This window comes from Sander lucioperca, chromosome 9 (genome assembly GCF_008315115.2).
Source record: "Sander lucioperca isolate FBNREF2018 chromosome 9, SLUC_FBN_1.2, whole genome shotgun sequence".
Classification (NCBI taxonomy): Eukaryota; Metazoa; Chordata; class Actinopteri; order Perciformes; family Percidae; genus Sander; species Sander lucioperca.
In genome coordinates this window covers 27,794,924-27,815,282 of record NC_050181.1, presented here as the reverse complement: position 1 = coordinate 27,815,282, position 20,359 = coordinate 27,794,924, and the positions used below count along the sequence as shown (strand labels likewise).

Here is a 20,359-nt window from a genome sequence, read left to right as displayed (position 1 = left end):
TGCATTTGAGCTTTAAGATTTTTCGTACTATTTGTTTCATATTTCTGCATTTGTGAGTGATTATCAGTTAGAAAATATACTCAGACCTCACATTGTTCTACGTCTTTTGTCATTATTCAACTTTTGAAGCCAACAGTTCAGTTTAGCATAAGCTTTTAACTTTTTAATGAAATTCATACGTATTAAAACGATTTCCACTTTTTCAACTATTCTCACTACTTCAACTTCTTCTTATTGATTTAAGCTATTCAACCAGTTTAGCTTTAGCAATTCAGCTATTCAGCATTCCCACGCATTTTCCGCAGGAAATGCATTTTCTAGTTATTCTTGTCATACGGTACTCTGCCACTGGAGGGTGACAGAAACAAACAAACTGCTTAGATATGCTTTGTCCATGGTGCTGAAACACTCTAATGCTGCACAGTGCATATCAAATGGAAGACAATAGGATCATTGCTCAAACTGAAATTTAAAATCATACAAGCATAACCTTTTAACAAGTCATCTTGAACTTTATCGCATTACATATTTTATTTGAAAACCTTTAGGTTATATGCATTTTCCACATCTTTCAGACTTAATAATGGGACTCAATGCAACCCCATTGCTATGGCTGTTGTCTGTGGATCTAAAGAAGCTCATACTTTTTGATCTATTAAAACTTAGTTCCTAAACAGTAGAATCCAGACAGTCGAGATGGGACTCTGACAGTTTTTCCTGCTTGTGTGGAAGGCATCCTGTTGTGAGTTTATGTAATTTGTCTGAGCTTTGAGTCATGGAGATGTCACTCCTCTCAGTAAATCAGTTAATCAATCACATGCTGATGAATCGTGCCTTCTTAAGGAGGTAAAGGGTTCAGTCAAAACGTGCTTAAACTTAAAAAAATAATTCAATGTAACATATAAGCTTATTTAGCCTGCTCACTGTACTATAAAGGGACGTTGTTTCCATACACATATCCCCTTACTGTCAATTGTTTCCTTCATGTCCTTTGGCAATTTCTATGCGTCTCTCTGCAACAAATGGTTGTACTTGGTAAATAATTCTTGTCATTTTGTCACTATGAAGTTTGATTTAATTGATGTATTTAGACTGAGCTTTCCTGTCTCCCTCTGCTCTCATTCATGAGTACAGACAAACACATTTACAACACATCTGAAATTGCAGCTGAAGCACCATGGACATTAGTGCTGAGCAGTTTGACAGAGAGCTAATCTACTCACATTAGGTAGATTGGTCTTAATTGGAGCTTCCAGTCTGTCTCCTATCAGGACCAACTGCAGCCAACCTCTGCACCAGCTACTGTATATATGTCATCAGCCTGGAGGAAAGGTACATAGTGAGTGTGTTGAGGATATATTTAGCCTAATGTCTTCTCCTCTGCACGCAGCCTTCCTCTCTGCATATTCTGACATCGCTCTGAGCAATCTGCTGGGAACTGTAAGTACACACACCTCAAGCATTGTGTGTATGAAGCAGCAACACTGAGAAGCCTTCAACATTTCTTTCCATTTTTTTAAGCCTAGGATGAATACATTTTGGCTTCAGATTTAGCCAGAGCAATAGCATGGTTGTAGAACGTTATCAAGCTTCCAATCGGTTGGAACTAGAAATGCTTTAGGGTTAGGGTGGTGAAAATGGCAGAAAAGGATCAGTGCACTTCCCTCTGGGCTGAAAGTGTTAGGTCTGCTGCATTTGTGACCACACTCAACAGTCAAAAGTGTATTGCTATATTATTTCAGGTGTAAGAAAAATGTCTGCATGGCAAAAAAGCAGGATGTTCACACTCTGGTGTTAAATGTTTAATATGTGTAATTCAGATTGGTCAGTCAAACAGCAGTTTCACATAAAAGGCAGTGGGGCTGTTGCATCACAGTGAAGAGGATCGGCCCATTTTATTTTGTCGATTATTGCCGAGGCAGATTGCAAAAAATAAAACTCTGCAGATAAACAGAAGTTACTATACAGGGGATTTTACTTTATTAGTTAACACACCTTATCTTTTATACCCTCTTCAACATAACAGGAAGGAGGCTAATGCTAAAACTCTTCAACTCTAACTCAAGTATAGAGGTTGTTCTCACTCAAACTGTCTTGACTCCCTTCACTCTCTCTTATTCATTAAAAACTCTCTCGCTCTCTTTCCCTAGATTGGTCTCCCAGCATGCAGTTGGGCAGCTACTCTCACAACCTCACTGATGTTGCTGCTGACCGGCAGTTTAGCATCGTACCGCATCCCTATTGGTCGAGTCATGGCTCCTGAACACAACCTGTGCTCCCACAGCCAATGGGAAGCTGGGGACACCGCAGACAGGGAGAGCACTGATGTCTAACGCTAGGACACACACACACACACACACACACACACACACACACACACACACACACACACAGAGTAATGTATCAGTACATTCTGTGTTGGCTACAATACATATTTACATATTTATTATAAACATTTAATAAGTAGATTCTTTATAAATACAAAAAAAGTAGATTCAACATTTTGAGGAAGTTTTGTTCACTAGATGGTGATATACTGTGTGTTCAGCACTGACATGTTGAAAATGTTTGGTATCACAGCTGTTAGATAAGCCTCCATATTAATCCAACCATTTCCATTGCATGTGTAACATTTCCAACCACGTTTTGCCACTTGTGTAATTCCAGTAAGTAAGAGTTTTAACTCACCATGACAGATGAGAAATAAAGCCAAAGAAACAGCCAATTTAAAGTCTTTTAATAGGCATGAAATCAACCGGTCAGTTCAATAAAATCATTGCCGTCGTCAAAATGACAGTTTAACTGTTAATGTCAACAAAAACACAGACTGAATTATTTTTAACCCCTTCATTACCCTGCATAGACAAACTACAACATAGCACTCCACTGGACTCATTGTAGAAACAGTTAGTACATGTATCTCAATGCAGGCAGACAGTGAGGCGATTTGTACACACAGATGACAAGTGATGTGTTTCTGAAATGGACCGAGTGGTCAGCTGCTTAGACAAAGAAGTTAAAGGCAACTGTTGAATCTCGACTTATTAAAATGAAATTCTAAATGAAAAAGTAAAGGTGTTCTTCTTTTTTTCACAGTGCTTCATGTTGCCTGTGTGGATTATTTTTATTTATATTTCCCATCAACATCTATATTCCCAAACACACAGACATGTTCACATTCACATACAAACCATATATCCCAGTCTAATGTACAAAAAAAAAAAAAAAAAAAATATATATATATATGAAAAGCTTTTTTTTTTCATACAGGTGAAGTTACATTCTTCCACAAACAATAACGTCTTCTAAAATGTTTCTTTACATCATGCATTTCTATCTCAGTGCTTTCAGGATTTTGTTGTCTACATCATTTTTTTGTTTTGGGACTAAATTCTTTTATCATGGACTACCTCACAGACAATGGTGATGAGGTTGGTAACAAGACAAAAGATACAAAAGTGCCTCTCAGTCTGTGATTGATCGAGCATAATATTAAAAACAGAAAAAAGTAGAAATATAAATACTTGCACAAACAGTACAGTGTCTTTTTAGCTGTATTACAAAAAAAAAAATGAACATTCGTATTTCTATGTACTTTCAATTGAAGATTTGATTGTTAGTGCTGTTGTGCTTCTTTTTTTTGTGTGTATGTGTGTGTGTGTGTGTACACGTGTGCGCTAGTATGCGTGTGTGTGTGTGTGTTAGATATGGTTCAGAATAAAAGGCAGAATGACACAGCTGTCTTAATTGATATGTTTGCACACACTCACACACCATGTACAAAGTACCCACGCATGCACCATACATACTCACTGGTGATTTTACAATATTTGAAATGAGGGAGCGGTATCTATTATATCCGTCTGTATATCCAATTGAACCCGGTGTAAACTTCACGAGTGTGTCTGCATGATGATTTTCATGCACAATCTGAAAAAACGATTTTAGTTTTTCTGATGAATTGTAGCTTGCATGCACTTGCATGTTGTTTTCTTCATAGCTATAATGACTGAGAAAAGTCCATTTAAAAAAAACGATTAATGTCGCCATGTTCGAGCATTCCACTGAAATTCTAAATGTCTGTTTGTGTCAATGTCGGCATACATTTTACCCTACTTTGTGAACATCCGCACAATGTTTTGTTCTTCATGCATGTAGACATTCATCTAAACTAATCAAGTGTAAACAGTGACGCTGTGCCTGGGTCCAGTCTGCTGTCAGCACACTCTATTTATCCAACAGGACAGGACCTAGAAAACAACGTCCTAACTTTTAAGGAAAAAAGTATTGTTTATGATCGAAGCAGAGGGAGCAGAGCAAAAGATCGACTGTGGCAGCTTAACCATGGTTGTGTACAGGAGGGGATTATTCAACCTCAACTTAAAGGAATAGTTCAACATTTTGGGTAATACCATTATTAGCTTTCTTGCCGAGAGTTAGATTAGTCAATACCGCTCTCATGTCTGTACGGTAAATATGAAGCTACAGAGAGTGGGTTGGAAAATGATCAGCAACCCCTGTCACATACAGGAAGAAATACAATACAAATAATGACAGCCACTTTAAAAAAAAAAAAGATACATGTGTAAATGACACATGCCACATAGCTGCTGTAATCTACTGCTCTGTGGGGCCGAGAGTGAAGAGAAAAGGTTGACAAGTGGCCCCTGGACTGTAATATTTCAGATGTGTTTGAGCAAGATTACTGCTCATGTTCAAAACTTTGTGCACATTCAAAATATATCCCATCTGTGCTCTCTGTGTTTTGGAGGAGTCTTGATATTTTGAGAAAAATAAAGTGATAATAGGCTATTACAAGAATAACGTCACTATACCTAAGAAAATAATCTACCTGCACCATAGTCTGCTGTGCATTACGTGATTGCTCTGCTGATGCAGTAGATCTCAGACCTCCTGACAGACTCAGAGCCCTGTTTGAGACTGTGGTCTCTGAATGAGACAAAGTTTAGGGAAGTGGCTGTACGCTGCTCTACGTCGGAGGTGGAAAACCAAAACTACGGCACAATTACACGGAGCTCTCTATGGGAGCTCAGCTCCTACTGGCTCCCACGTAATTCGAACCCTGCACCTGAGGTTTTCTTGTTATGTCAAAATGTCTGCCATATAAATCCCATAGCACAAAAAAAAAAAACAGCCTACATCAGTATTTAAGCATTAAGTAGGCCTATAACAAATCAAATGAAAAATTGGTATCACTATGAGAGTATAATTTACTTTGTAATTTACATTAAGGGTCTCTGCTCTATCTTTATTTTAGCATAATTGTATTGTTTCATTCTGCTGTTTTTTGTAGTAAGTTAGTGTCAATCTGTCACCACCGAATAAAGTAGGATAGGCTTATCATTATAATTTTGCTGAATAAACTCAACCACCAAAAACTACTTATTTTTCACTGTCACTTTTGTTATTAAAATGTTTCTTTTCTTTCATGAGCATCCAGTACAAGTTGTAGAAAGCAGGAGCTTCCGCTGAGCACCTGAACGCAACACCAGCGTTGTAGACAGAGGGAGAGGGGAGAGGAGGAGGTGGAGGCAGATCGAGGAGAAGTATGAAGAATATGCCCGGTATCTAAGCTAACAGACGGGAAGAGCATCTCGTCCTCCCTCGCTCGTTAAGGGCCGACTGGAAACGGAGGGAGGCTGAGGACAGGATGGAAGAGAAGAAGCCGTTTATTTGTGGGGTGGTGGAAGGTACAGTAACATCGGCCGTCTTCATAACTGACCTCCTGTCAGATCATGTGATTTTTTTTCTTACCTAGGTGAGACGATTTTGAATAGACCACCGTTTGACCTATATTTAAGCATTGATTTGTCATTACTGCAGGTGAAGGGGGCGCGGGAGTGGTAGCCTAATATGTGTATGAACACTGACGTACGTAGGTTGTAAAGGTCTTTATGAGATGATGTGGTGGTGATCAGCCACGCTTGAAGTGGAGATCAACGAGCAGGCGGTGTAAAGAATTCAGTACTGTCTGCTGGTTCCAAGGCTGCAGCCCAAGGAATCTGGATAATGGCTAGTGGTAACGAAGATGATGACATTTGATATTGACAATGATGGTGAAGGTGAAGATGATGATTGAGAAGGTAGGCCTAATTATGATAATAATGACTGGAGACTGTGATGATTTGCTGTGATGACATGACAGTAGTTATGATGATGGTGGAGGTGCTGTGACAGATGATGTGAGGAAGAACACTACCAACAAAGGATGATGATAGTGGTGATAATAATGATGAGACAAGGAAAATTGAAGGGCCTCATTAAAAAAAAAAAAAATGCCAATGAAAAGTATTGATGATGATGGAAATGGTGGGAATAATGGAGATACAAAAATAGTAGGATAGGATAACCACAACACTAGCAGTGGTGATAGTAATTACATTAATGACGCTACAGGTTATGCCAATGACAAAGCAGGGTACAGACTAATTACTGCAGACAATGGTGAAGAAGATGAAGCAATTGATGATGATAATTGCAAAAGAAGGTGGTAACTGTAATAAGACATTATGCTGCAAATATGTATCTCATTATATGCTGCAAGTATAGACCCTGACAATAATAACAAATATTGTTTTCTGTGTAAGAAAATTGTAAGGATTTCTAATGTTTTTTCACAAGATAATAATCTAGAATCCTGAACAGCATGGACAGGTGATAAACTGCAGATCTGTTCTCATCATTTCTGTCAGTGTCACTGCTGAATCTCTGAGTCATCAAAAGACTGCACAATTTATACAAATGATTCAATGCTAACAGTTGTTTCTCTTTATAGTTGCACAGTCATGAAACCACACTGCATTGTGTTGAGTTATTATGGAGATGAATTGTGTGATTTCATGTAATCACAAGTAGACATAGACATGCCTTGTCAAAACTGTTGGCTGTGGGGAGAACAGATCGATATGCTGCTAAAATGAAGTGGAAATATGTCATCTTTGTATTTAAGGTCTGTTTTATCGCTAATTAATCGATTAATTAAGTCTATGAAATGTCAGGTAATAGTGAAAAACCACCACCAGTCCAAACCCCCATATGTAATTCAGTGACAAAAAAAACTGTGCTTTTCCTACTATGTCAAAATGTCTGCTGTGAAAAAGGTCCATTGCGAACACACACACATCCAATAGAGTTAGTAATTAGGTCTGGCTAAGTGGGGAGCACTCTGCAGGACACACACACACACGTACACAGGTAGTGCACATGCACACCAAAATGCACACTCCCAACGTGCATGCAGGAGAAAGCAGTCTGGACTGTTAGTGGATCAGATGTACTTCTCACCATGACCCACTTACTGTACACACTTCGCTCGCTCGCACACACGCACACACACACACACACACACACCAGACTTATTCCTTATTTAAAAAAAAAAAAAACGAGGGACACTGGAGATGCTCCCATTTCTAAAAATAGAAAATGTGATGGAGGGTGTGGCTGGAGTTAATTAATGCCTCTGCCAAACACAGAGGGGATGTGACCAAGCGAGCACTGGAAGAGCTTGCATACATTCAGTACTGTAGCTGTGTTCAGTAGCGGATAACTGTCCAGTTTGTGATTAATTGCTACAGAGCTTGGAAAAAAAAAAAAAAAAAAAAAAAGTAGAGCCATAGAACCTCATTATATGATGTATGCTACAGTATGTCTGTCTGAATATAAAATTGTGGGAAAATAACATTTGCAGCAAAGATAAAATAACATGTATTTTATTTGTTTCCCTCTGCAGGTTTCTATGGGAGGCCATGGACTATGGATCAGAGGAAGGTTCTCTTCCAATGGTAAGTCTGTAAGCATTCTTTAAAGTAGCTTGAACACTGAAATGAACCTGGTGTCTGCAAGCCTGCATGCACTGTACTGTCTGTGAGCACAGGTGCCCATACGTCTAGTTAAACTGGTCAGAGGGGATGTTTTTATGGTGGTTCTTCACATAAGTAGTGTGAGCTCAGAAGCTACTGACCTGACGCCTGTGGGCTAAATCCAGTTGCAGGCCTCTATATCAGTGCCAGGCAGACCTGAGAGAAATCACTGATGCAGAATGACTCCATAGCAAAGGGCAGGCTCATCCTCAGTCCTGAGGATCAGCCGTGGATGACAGGAGGGGGAGAGGGAGGGGGCAGATACTGCATTTTGTTATAGTGGACGGAGAAGGAGGATCGAAGATGGGATCATTTTACTCCATAGATATTATTTCAGCCATGTTAGCAGTGACCTTTCCTCTGCGGCAACATAAGGTTTCATTTGTGGATGAATTGTGATCACTTTGGTGATCCTTTACCTTTGCATCTAGTGCCATTATCAGGTCTAAAAGTCTATATCTATAATTTCTATTTCTAGGTCAAAATTTCCATAAGGCACAGCCTCAGCTGTAGCTCCAGACTTGTTGATGTGCATCCTAAAGTGTAGTTTATTTAATGGCACAAATATTCACTGTTTCCCAGAGAATGTTATGCTTAGGGTTGAAAAGCCTCTTAAAGTTAAGATGACTATGGAACTCCACAATAAAATGTACCTATTGAAATGTGAGAAGACTCTGGCATACTATGCTGCCTTGCAAAGAAGGATGAATGAATGGTAATAAAAATAGTTTCCCCACACATTTTCTTAAACTGGAATCAGTATATTTCTAATACAGAATATATGTGTCCTTGTAGCCTTTATAGAGGGAAGATATTGCTCTACCCGTGGCTCTTTATTTAGCAACATCTTTTTTTCCATGCAGAGACTTTCACACCAGGGAGATGCTCAGCACAACCACACTCTTTATGTGGAGCGACACCAGTGAAGTGCTATAACAGGCTGTCTTCTGCAAAGCACAACGTAGAACTTATGGAAAAAAAAGCCATTTAAAGCAGATAAAATCAGCATCCAAGACAATCAAATGTTCTATGAGACAGTAATCTAAATCAGGTCAGCAGGGTCATGAGCCAAGTCTCTCTGAATCTTGACTAAACAAAACCAAGGCAGCTCCTTTATTGAGACTGCCACGGCAGTTTTAAACAGCTCCCAAAGAGACGAGCTCTTTGAGCTTGAATCAGCTCGCAGTGATTTCCATGACGGTGAACTACAGTGGAATACTAAAAGATCATCTCCAAGTAAGAAAACACACAAAGTGCCATTTTAGACCAATTAATGAAAATTAAAATATGAACACGCTGATAATGGGGCAACAGTATGTTGAGTATGAATTGATGCTCTAATGAAGGATGTGGCATTCCCTTTTTATGTAAATTTATATTACCCCATGTGTATACCATGTAGTTAGTAGGGAACCAATTAAGTGTTGATGACACACTGATTTTTACAAACGAGTGAAGCTACATAAATCCCTGTTGGGAACTGTGACACAGTTTTGTGGTTCAACAGCCAATAGTGACAGCCGATTCTACATCCCCGGAGATAAGTTGTTCCCCCTGCTCTCTGCTTTCCTCTGCTCTTAAACATTAGGACCAAATCCTTATAGCACACTGTTTCTGTTCCTATTCATCTTACGATAAACTGTATAAAATATAATATTTTGGAAACAATCATGACCAAGTCACTATAATGTGTGCCTAAACTTCTATTGATGTTCAGGTGGCAACATGCTTTACTATGAGGATGAATTTAAATTCACAGCAGCTGAGTGTGTGGGTTTTTTTAGGTTTATTTATAGATCAGCTTCTTTAGACTCAAGTGTTGGGTGCAGGCAAAATTCATACATGCAAGCTTGGCAGATTAAGGCTGTGAATGTGTGAACAGTATGAAAGTGTGTGTCTGATTGTGTGTTTTAATGGAGGTAGGTTGCAGCCTCGTGGAGGCGACTTACATACCATCTGTCCAGGAAATGAAGCAGAGAGAGAGAGAGAGAGAGAGAGAGAGAGAGAGAGAGAGAGAGAGAGAGAACATAGTCCACCCACAAATGGCAAGGATGATGAGAGCTGGTCCCTGTCCAGAGAGAGAGAGAGAGAGAGCAATATTCATGTTTTTGTGTGTATGATGCAGCTATTGTTTTCATTCCTAGTACTATGCTCTATTTATAATTCAGGAGATCATTTCCTGCTACTGAGGCAGCCATGGAGCCCCACGGTCAATACAGTGGATCTATTTTCTTGCTGCTTGTTGTTCTGGGTATTTTTTCCCCTTCCTCTATCCTCGTCTCTCTCTCTCCACGGCTCCTACAGTACATTCATTAAAATTGTGGAAATGATGGATACAATATGTACAGTTGAACAATTTAATCGATTATATTTTCAAAGTTTTTGAAAAGTGATTTGCAGAGTATAAAGAATTTCAAAGTTCTCGCACTCTAAAAAGCTTTATAAACAGGCGTGTCGGACCTCTCACTGTAAAAGAAACAAAACAACAGATTTGAAGTTGTTAAAAAAGTGCCTAAATCAAGCAACTGTCAAAGGTGGTTGCTGAAAAAAAGAATTTTCTTCCTCTTCCATTTTTTGTTGCAGATTCACAGATTTAGCAATGAAATGACTAAAACTCTGAAGCACTTCAGTTACATTCTCCCTCCCCATGCCTCCTCTGTCCATGACTTTCTGTGCCAGGATGCAAAGTTGGGGGTTGAACACCTACCTGTACGGCCCAAAAGATGACCTGAAACACAGGCTGTTGTGGAGAGAAGTCTACTCTCATGAAGAGGAGGGTAAGAACATCCCATTCATCCATCCATCTATCCATCTGACTATCTATTCAAACATTTATCCACCAATATGTGCATCCAAGTCTTACTAAGTCTGAGAAATTGCAAGCTGACTGCACACTAGAGGCTTACTGGCTTCAGATCTGTACCAGAACTGCCCTAGGACGTTTGTCTCCAAACAGGGCTCAATATTATCTGTCCCAAATATAAAATTGCCTTTTGACATTACTGGTGAATTTGTTTTTTATAACCATCCTAAAGGCATCAACAGTTTTTATGTTGCCCATCTATATATCTATATATTGCACTTCTATAGTACCCTAGAAGACTGTGGTGTTCAGATCAGAAACATTTAAATGTTGCATGAAGAGTCTGGTGATGTTTAGCATTCTCAGACATCTGTAATCATCGTCTCTCAGGTCAGTTGCGTACTCTCATCAAGGAGGCCCAGTCGAGAGGCCTGAAGTTTGTTTACGCCCTCTCACCTGGTCAGGACATCGTCTTCTCCTCTTCCTGTGACCTGACACTACTCAAACGCAAACTGAGACAGGTATGTGACACAATAAGATAAGGAATACTACACAGGAATAGGCCTGTAACAATTATTACATCATTTTTATTATTACATAATCGCGGTTTCTTTGTTTAACCGCAATTAATTGCTGACAATAGCTAAGGTCCTAAGGGCTATGACTGTTGATGGTAATTGTCAGTTTTATGTTCACTTAAGAGAAAAATACAATGTTTTGTTGTAATGAAGAGGCGCGGTTTACTTCATAGGCTGTGTACTTGTGTTACTAAATTATCTGGGACACATAACAGTGATATAACCAAACGATGTATTCTAGGGAATAGTAGTCTCTGGAATTCATTACCACCCCAACTTAGAAACATCGATTCATTCCCCCATTTTAAATTGTATCTCAAAACACATCTGTTTAAAACTGCCTATTCCACTTAATATCAATTGCTCTGCCTCTCTCTGTTGTTGTTGTTGTTGTTGTTCTTATTTTTTTTGCTGTTTTTAAATGTCTTATGTATCCCTGTACGGTGTCCTTGAGTGCCGAGAAAGGCGCCTTTAAATAAAATGTATTATTATTATTATTATTATAATTATTATAATAATAATAATAATAATAATAATAATAATAATAATAATAGGGATTCATTCAAAACTTGAATTTGTTAGCAAAATGAATACATAAATTAATATATAATGAATTTATTTTAAATTTGACTAAAAGAGACAATTATATTGTTAATCAAACAATTATTTCAGAGACAATTCATTGTAAAGTCAAATTTGGAATTATTGCAGCTCTACACAGGAATGTAATCATTTGAGCCTCCGTTTCTTTTTTCTCTCTGACACATAACCTCTTCTCTCTCTCCAGGTAGCAGACCTGGGTTGCCAGGCATTTGCCATTCTGTTTGATGACATCGATCACTCCATGTGTCAGGCTGACAGCGAGGCCTTTTCTTCATTCGCCCATGCTCAGGTCACTGTAACCAATGAGATCTATCGGTTCTTGGGGGAACCAGCCGTCTTCCTATTTTGCCCTACAGGTAGGAGTGCTGGAGTTAAATTGGAACGTTTGTGGTTATTATATCTGACTTTTTTTTTTATTTTTACTGCTGATGAAATATACCTGTTTCTCTCTCCCTGTAGAGTACTGTGGTTCTCTGTGTTCTCCCAGTGTATCAAAGTCTCCCTACCTGCAGACTGTTGGAGAGGACCTGCTCCCCAACATAGCAGTGATATGGACAGGTGAGACGCATGCACGTTTGCATACATCTATTAAATCTATTATTGATAAACTAGTTGATTTAACTAATTATAATTGATATAAATCACACATTTAAACTGTGTAATGTGGCTGTATTCCTGCAGATATCAACCAGAGTCTGTTTCTTGTTTTGTGTTTTTTTTGCCTCATTAGTTGGCAAATGCAAATGACATGCAAATAGGTGAAGGCACAACTCCACACACAACCTCCTCCAAAGACTGAAAAAAGATTTAGATTCACATCCACCCACACCATATAGAAGGGAAGTGGAAACACACACAAGCATCTACACACATTATCGCCTACTCTCTTTCAGTTCTTTTGTCGCTTGTCTTTATTTTTCTACCTCGGAACTGTTCTCTGCTAGCCTCTTTATTGTTGTAGCAAGATAGTTACAATTTTCCTTGGTGATGTTACATTGTGAGCTGCAGCTTTTATGTAGGTGTTTCACTTGGGTCTGCTTTCCAACTTTCCAGAGGTGGAAAGAGTACTACATTAGCAACACGAGCCCTGATGTCCTAACCAATTATTCCATTTCCAACGACGGCACTTTGCAGCCTTTGCATACAACTGATTATCAATAATAAAAAGCCTATGCAATCGCCTTTCTAAGCGTAGCTTCACTACAGTACAATTAACCAGAAAAGAGACAAAACTGAGACAACTAAACAAAAAAGACAGAATAAATAAAATCTATGGACACCACAGCGGGTGCAACAAGCATTTTTAAACCAGTTAAATGAAATAGTCCGATGCTTCTTATAGAATCAACAGCAGAATAAAACGTCACCGAGGCAACAACACAGATGTATAAACAGTATGAACTCCACAGCGGATGCAGCCACAAACACCAACCCCCAAACACACATATTAAAGCGAAGGAGAGACTGCAGTTTTTAGTAGCACATGCACACAACTACGTTGCTAGGCACCACAGTGGTTGTTCTCGTCTGGAGAGTGAGTTCAGTGGGTTTGTTGTACTCACCTGTCTGAACGTCATTCTGTTGAGTCTTGCGCACTGCAAAGTCATCCACAATCTGCTCTAGGTTCAACTTCTCTGCTCGTTCATTCTCAATACATAATTTAACCAGTCCGCTCAGCCTCTCCATCCCAGTATAACCAGTCCTTGTTTCTCTGTGCTCCTCCAAGTTTTCAAATATGTTGAGCTGAATGAGAACCTGCGGTCACGGGGAATTCTCCTATGTATCATGTATCATTTCCGGAGTGTCACCTTAATGGAGCTGTGCCCTCCTGCTGCCGCAGACAAACTAGCAGCTTCTTTTCTGCTGCAGCTGCTGATTTAGCTCCTTTCTTTTGTTCCATTTTCACACAGTTTATCAGGACTTTTCATGTGACTTTTCTTTTTACTCTGTAGCAGATGTGATTTGACATGTAGCAAAGTCCAATACTTGTGATTGAAAAGTACAAATTTTTAGTACACAGAAAAACAACTTTGTTACAATAACGAGAGTAAATGTAACGTAACTTCCACCCCTGCTTAGTGGTCTGAAAGTGCCTGAGGAATAAGGAGAGAAGCTCCTGTTGTCTCCCTCAGAATTCTGCGGTGTGTTTCTCAAAGCTTTAGGCTTCCACTTGTCAACCTTTTCTCTTCACTCTCGGCCCCACAGGCAGTAAGGTCATCTCCAGGAAACTGTCTGTAGACTGTCTGGCTGAGGTGGAGTCTGTCCTCCAGCGCTCCCCGCTCATCTGGGACAACCTGCACGCTAATGACTATGACTCCAGACGTCTCTTCCTGGGGCCTTTTAAGGGCAGAGAGCCTCAGCTGAGAAGCCACCTGAGAGGCCTGTTACTCAACCCCAACTGCGAGTTTGAAGCCAACTACATCCCTCTCCATTCGCTGGCGAGCTGGTACAGAACTGGAAAAAAGGAGAGGAAAGGTGAGGTGATCAGTGAAGGGAAGGATGGGGCAGAAAGGATTATGGAGCAGTTGGAAGTAGCAGTGATGAGACCGGAGATGTCCCGAGTTAATAAACTATAATTAGCTCTCCCAGAACAGAGCCATGTACAGTTAGTCCCTTTGCTTCCTGGGGAAATGTTTAAAAAGTCAGTGTTGCTTGGCAACTAACACAATTTTGTCTGACATCACTTAAATAAATGAAGTTGTAGGAATTAAAGCTCCTGTCTGTCCTGGACAGAGTTACTCAATAAGCTTTCAGCTGTAGTTACACCGAATAAAAATAGTTCCCCTATACGAAGTTACACAATTCACCAATTTCATCAATCTCCATCTACTCTCACAGCAAAGTGGATCTATTTACAGAGATTAAGAGATGGCGTCTTTCAGATTAGTCTATTTCATACAAAGTGAATTGATTCTTGAGGTTATATATTTGAAGTATACTGTAAAGACTTTGTTAGAATTCTATGATAGTGGAGCTGTTATAGCCCTTTCATCACCTTAATCTGACGTTTGTTTCCTATTCATTGCATTTCATTTACTATTACAGTAAAACACATGAGAATGCTGCCAGAGAAAGAAAGAGGAAACAGTTGGATGGAAAAATGTAGGAGAGAAAACCACTGTAGCGTGTAATGCTGTTCTGAAGATGAGCAGGGAGGGGTGGTGATGGAGGAATAATTGTGTGGTGTGATGAAGGAAGAACAGGAAGGTCCCTCTGTGGAGGAGAAACAAGGCTGAGAAATGGGCTTCAAGGGAGGGCATGAGAAAAGAGATGAAGGGGAGGCTGAAGCCTGCGATGTGGATGGAATTTTTATAGAGACATAACATATACCAGCGATAGCTGTCATTTCAGGCGACATCATTGATAGTCACAGATGAGAAAGAAGCCTTTTATGTCTTCATTCCCACAGATCATTTTCCAAATAGAGACATGACGTAATATAGCAGTATTTCCAGCATACTGTGTTGGTTTATCTATCAACAGAGCAAAAAACACAAGATAAGTCGTTGTTGTGTTCAGGGGGAAATAGGTGGACCCAAATGCAGAGGCAAGGCAAGCAAGTAGGCAGGCAGGGGAAGGATTGAGCTCAAGAGTTTATTAAAACACAAAAAACCAGGAGATCCAAAAAAATCAGGCAGACAAAAACAACAAAAGGAGTCCAAAGGGAGCAGGCAAAAACTAAAGTCCAAAAATAATGAAAACACGAGGAACAAACTAACAGAAAACTAATGGGACAAAGAGAGAACAAAGGGAAGAATCCAAACCTGGTAAACTTGACGCAAACACGCTGGGAACAGACACAAACTGACTGGGAAAAACACAAACAATGATCTGACACAGGACAAGGGGGAACACAAAGACTAAATACACAGGGTAACGAGGTAACACAAGACAGGTGACACAAGGGCTGGGAAACAGGTGAAACACATTAGGGCTGGGCAGAACAATCAAAAAAGGCGGGAAAACACAAGACAAAGTAAAACCAGACTAGACAAGACAGAAAACCAAACTATCAAAATAAAACAGGAAACTGAGCAAAATACAGAACAGAAACAGACTACCAAAATAAGATAAAACACACCAACCCATAACAGTCGTGTCCTGAGAAAGGCGTGTATCTTCTTTTCTGGTCTAGTATTGCATACATATTGCAGATACAGGAGAGGTGTGTGTGGTCTGTTTGTCCACCAAAACATGTCCAACTGAAATTAACATCACAGACTGTGATTGTGCAAAGGAATTTGGGAGTGGTTTTCCTGTACTGAATGAATATGAGTAGTTTAGTATCCTCATATATAATGTGTATATAATTGTTATAAAAATAACAATGTTTTTAATGGTCTAGATGAGGAGTGTGAATACTGTCCTGATAGAGCTCTGTCTGCTGCACTACGTGATTGGATGCAGGAACTCAACCAACCACTACAAGCAGGTAAGAAACTAGTGTTGACATTAGACTGGACTCAAACTATTTACCTGCTCTGTCACTTTCATGAATGAGTGGACCAGTGAAATCAATTTATATTTTGACTGCATTATTTCAGCACTGTTGACCAAATTTGGAAGGTTGCCAACAAAATGCCTTTTGGCCACAGTGTTACATTTGTAACATAACTTTTTTTTTTTTAATCATTACAGGTCGACAGAGCACACGAGCAGACCAGCGTTCCTCTGCTCCAACAACTCGCTGCAAAACTCCTGACAAATCCGACTGCCCTTCCACAATCAGAGAAACCTCTGCCGTGGCCAAGCTCCCCGTTTTCCCCCTGAACTCCAGCTCACCCCCATCGTCACCCACTAAGGTCAAGGGGGAGATGGAGGGACGAGAGGGGGAGAAGAAGAGTCAACCCAATCACCAACCTCAAGGATCCAGGCCTAGTGCACCCCCAGGCAGGGGACAGAAGGCCCAGGGTTGGGGGCTCTGTGGTGGGAAGGGCCTACTAAGTGAGACCCAGGTGCGGCTGCTGGTTGGTCTTTATTATCTGCCCCACGAGCATGGCCCGTCTGCCCAGAAACTGCTGCAGGACCTGACCTGGCTGAAAGCAAACTGCCACCTGGTCAGCGCCAACAGCAAGAAGACACCGCCTCTGAAGGTTAGCGTGTGTTTTGTGTAGATTTCCTGTTGGTGAAATTTGAATTGTGAAGTGCAGGATTCATAATTGTGAGTGTTTTTGTACTTTTTATGTGTTTTCTCAGATTGATGAGTGGCGTGGCCGGTCCTCCAGGGTCCTGTCCCTGTGTGAAGACATAGCACAGCTGCACTGCAGTGTGGTGAGCGGGGCCAACAGGGCTGTGCTCTATGACCTTTACCCTTATGTGTGGGACCTGAGGAACACGGCTCTGGTGGCGAAAGCATTCATATGCTGGCTGGGTGAGTCTACAGAGAAGCAGGAAACTATGGGAATACAGAATAACATAATGTGCTTGACTGTATTGTACTTCTATATACTGTGTGTGGTTACTATTGTCATACTGTTACTGGGCTGTACAATACTGCACTATATTGCACATACATCTTCTATGCTATACTAGAATGAGTCCAGGACTCGAATAGCTATTCTCTGGACTCGTGACTCGACTTGGACTCAAAGTCAGGTAATGGTCACTCGACTAAGACTCGACTCGGACTCTTCTTTGGTAACTAGGACTTTGACTCAGACTCAAACACTGGGGACTTGACAGTTGGTGACTCGTCTACAACAGTGACAAGTAGTATGCTATGCTATACTATTCTTTGTAATCCTACTATAACATACTATATACTCTAATCTAACCCCCCACTCACCTATCTCACTCAGATGGACGTGTGCTGAGTGACAGCTCCACCCTGGCCACCTGGAGGAACTGCTTCCACTGTGAGTAGGCATTCTAACTCTTTGTCTCCCTATCTATGCCTGAAATAACTACAGTAACTACAAGTAGCCTCTGCTGTACAAATCATTCCTATCTAAAGTGAATTCAGTCTGAAAATGTTAGATGAGCTCACTGAACCACCAGTTATGCTTCAAATATTTATGGCACCAGCATAAAAACTGAAAAAGCAGTTCATTTCAGCTGTCATCTCTTGAGGAGCTGTAATGCAGTTAAACACTGTACTTTTATGCTGGCATGAATATGTAAAGCTGATTTAACTGTGCCATCATTTTCCGTCTGCACTGGCATTTTATGATGTCATCTGGCTGACATTTGGTTCTTGTCTGTGGAAGGGTGTGGGAAGACCACAGGGGCAGACCAACTGGGAGTGGAGTCAGAACCATGGACGTTCAAAGGGGGCGTGTCTGGGGAGGTGCAGGTAGGGTGTGTTTGTATAGCACAAAATGTACATAGGTTTTGTGAATTAATCCTCGTAAACGTTTTTTTATTGTGCATGTTTGTATTTTTTAATTATTAATGTGTCATTGAAGTTCAATCGTTTTATAACTGCGTAACGTCTGTGTGTGTGTGTGTATGTGTGTAGATGCTTCTACCAATAGGCAGCAGCAGTGATCTCTTCACTCATCCTCCTCCTCTCTTCCCTACCTCTCGTCTCTATAACATCAGGCCCTACCACAGCAAGGACAAGGTAGGAGAAGTCCCTCGCAAATGGTATTGTTTCACACATAACGCCAGGATTATTCATGGTATATCATAGAAGTTGTCAAAGAGATGCATTAAAGATAGGGAAAGTCAAGGAATATTTTAGAAGTTTGTACAGTTGCAATCACTGCATCAAATGCATGACTTTAGCATAGCTGCTGTAGATACCATACTATTTACCCCTTTAGAAAAAAATGTTTTAGGTCATGCATACACTCTGACTTAGTGATATAAAGTCATGGAAGATTTATAAGATTTTCTGACCGTGCCACAGTAGTATCCTTAAAGGACAATTCCTGCGCAAAATGAACCTAGGGGTTAATAACATATGTGTACCGAGTCAACCGTTCTCTGGGACATGTTTTCATGCTAATCGAATGCGTCTCTAGCTTTAAACAAGCTACCGCAAACGGGTGGTTAGCTGCTAACGCTACCTTTCGGGGCAGATGGTAAATCGCTATTTCTATACCACTAACAAGGCTCAAAATAGCACCACGCTTCCATGGTAGCATAATGAGGGTCCCTACGTGTGAGAACTTTGTAAGTGTACAGACAGTTTATTAAAAAGATAGTTTATAAAGACAGTACAGTTCACGTATACAGGCAGGCGCCATCTTGCACGATCAACGCCGTGCAACCAGTTTTTAATAAACTGTCTGTACACTTACAAAGTTCTCAATGCTTCGGTTTACATGTAGGGACCCTCTTTATGCTACCGTGGAAGTGTGGTGCTATTTTGAGCCTTTTAAGTGGTGTAGAAATAGCGATTTACCATCTGGCCCGAAAGGTAGCGTTAGCAGCTAACCACCCATTTGCGGTAGCTTGTTTAAAGCTAGAGACGCATTCGATTAGCATGAAAACATGTCCCAGAGAACATTCGACTCGGTACACGTTATTAACCCCTAGGTTCATTTTGCGCCGGAATTGTCCTTTAAATGGAGAAAAGAGTTCTTAAAAGACCCAGATTATTCAGTCACCATTTTTAGTTTAACATTTACACACTGTTGTAGGGAAACATACATTGTAATAGTCTGGGGCATGAAGCATAAAATTATTTTTTCATTGTGTGTGTGTGTGTGTGTGTGTGTGTAGTTGGAGTTGTATCGGATGGTGCGCCAACTCCACCTGAGGACTCAGGGTGGCCAAGAGTCCAGTGCTTCTCACCCAGATATCGTAGGAGACAGGTGTGTGTTTGAGAGAGAGAGAGAGAGAGAGAGAGAGAGAGAGAGAGAGAGAGAGAGAGAGAAAAAACATTTCCAGAATGGACATTTATCACATTGGAATACTGCTGTATACTCACGTATTAGTGTAAAATAGTAATGTCTTTCATTTCAATAGATGTCTCGGACCGTGCCTGGCGTTGTGCCCGGAGTACTGTTTCATCCTGGAGGATGAGCTGGGTGCGTGTGGCTGTGTGTTGGGCATTTTGGATGTTCGTTGCTTTGCCAAGCGGTGTCAGGCCAGCTGGATGCCTGCCATGAGGGACAAATACCCACCTAAAGGGGGCAACACACACCCCAACACACAGGTGAAAGTCATTAAACATCCTTTTTTTTTAACCTTACTGTAACTATTCTGTCATTCTGAAGGGTACGTGAGTGTTACAGACACACCCAACACACAGGTGAAATTATGCACATAAATGTTGAGATGTACCTGCAGTTACACCATCTGGATCCCTCTGTGACGGACTAATAACACACGGGGAAGTGGGTGGCACACACAGGTAAACAAATGCAAATGACACACACACACAAAAACAACACATACAGATTAACACACCACGAGTGGAATCTATGGACACTATGGGGTCTTAGCTTCTGTATCTTCAGTGCACAACATAGACATGCAGACCTGGCAACCAGATTTGTGTTGCCAGGCGCATGTACTGTAGTGCAACAGTGATGCAGTTGTAAACA

General features: G+C 40.5%; 1 protein-coding gene and 1 long non-coding RNA gene across 3 annotated transcripts in view; both read left to right on the top strand.

The window, feature by feature from the left end:
- The first annotated feature begins 897 nt into the window (after window positions 1-897).
- LOC116042383 lies at window positions 898-2,347 on the top strand. The gene is made up of 2 exons (XR_004898387.1): window positions 898-1,440; window positions 2,151-2,347. It is a non-coding gene; the product is annotated as an uncharacterized LOC116042383 (long non-coding RNA).
- Window positions 2,348-5,476: 3,129 nt separating this feature from the next.
- si:dkey-183c6.8 (protein O-GlcNAcase) overlaps window positions 5,477-20,359 on the top strand; it is an 18,634-nt gene continuing 3,751 nt past the window's right edge. Inside the window, exons 1-15 of one of the 2 annotated variants that reach the window (XM_031288347.2) lie at window positions 5,477-5,711; window positions 7,751-7,802; window positions 10,560-10,657; window positions 11,074-11,208; window positions 12,053-12,220; window positions 12,324-12,422; window positions 14,070-14,339; window positions 16,210-16,296; window positions 16,503-16,957; window positions 17,061-17,235; window positions 17,663-17,719; window positions 18,071-18,156; window positions 18,322-18,426; window positions 19,533-19,624; window positions 19,779-19,968. In XM_031288347.2, the coding sequence (XP_031144207.1) occupies window positions 5,672-5,711; window positions 7,751-7,802; window positions 10,560-10,657; window positions 11,074-11,208; window positions 12,053-12,220; window positions 12,324-12,422; window positions 14,070-14,339; window positions 16,210-16,296; window positions 16,503-16,957; window positions 17,061-17,235; window positions 17,663-17,719; window positions 18,071-18,156; window positions 18,322-18,426; window positions 19,533-19,624; window positions 19,779-19,968 (2,109 nt within the window). In that variant the 5' untranslated portion in view covers window positions 5,477-5,671. Of the gene's footprint in view, window positions 5,712-5,740; window positions 6,105-7,750; window positions 7,803-10,559; window positions 10,658-11,073; window positions 11,209-12,052; window positions 12,221-12,323; window positions 12,423-14,069; window positions 14,340-16,209; window positions 16,297-16,502; window positions 16,958-17,060; window positions 17,236-17,662; window positions 17,720-18,070; window positions 18,157-18,321; window positions 18,427-19,532; window positions 19,625-19,778; window positions 19,969-20,359 lie in introns of those variants that run through there. The other variant, XM_031288349.2, reaches the window with a different exon arrangement.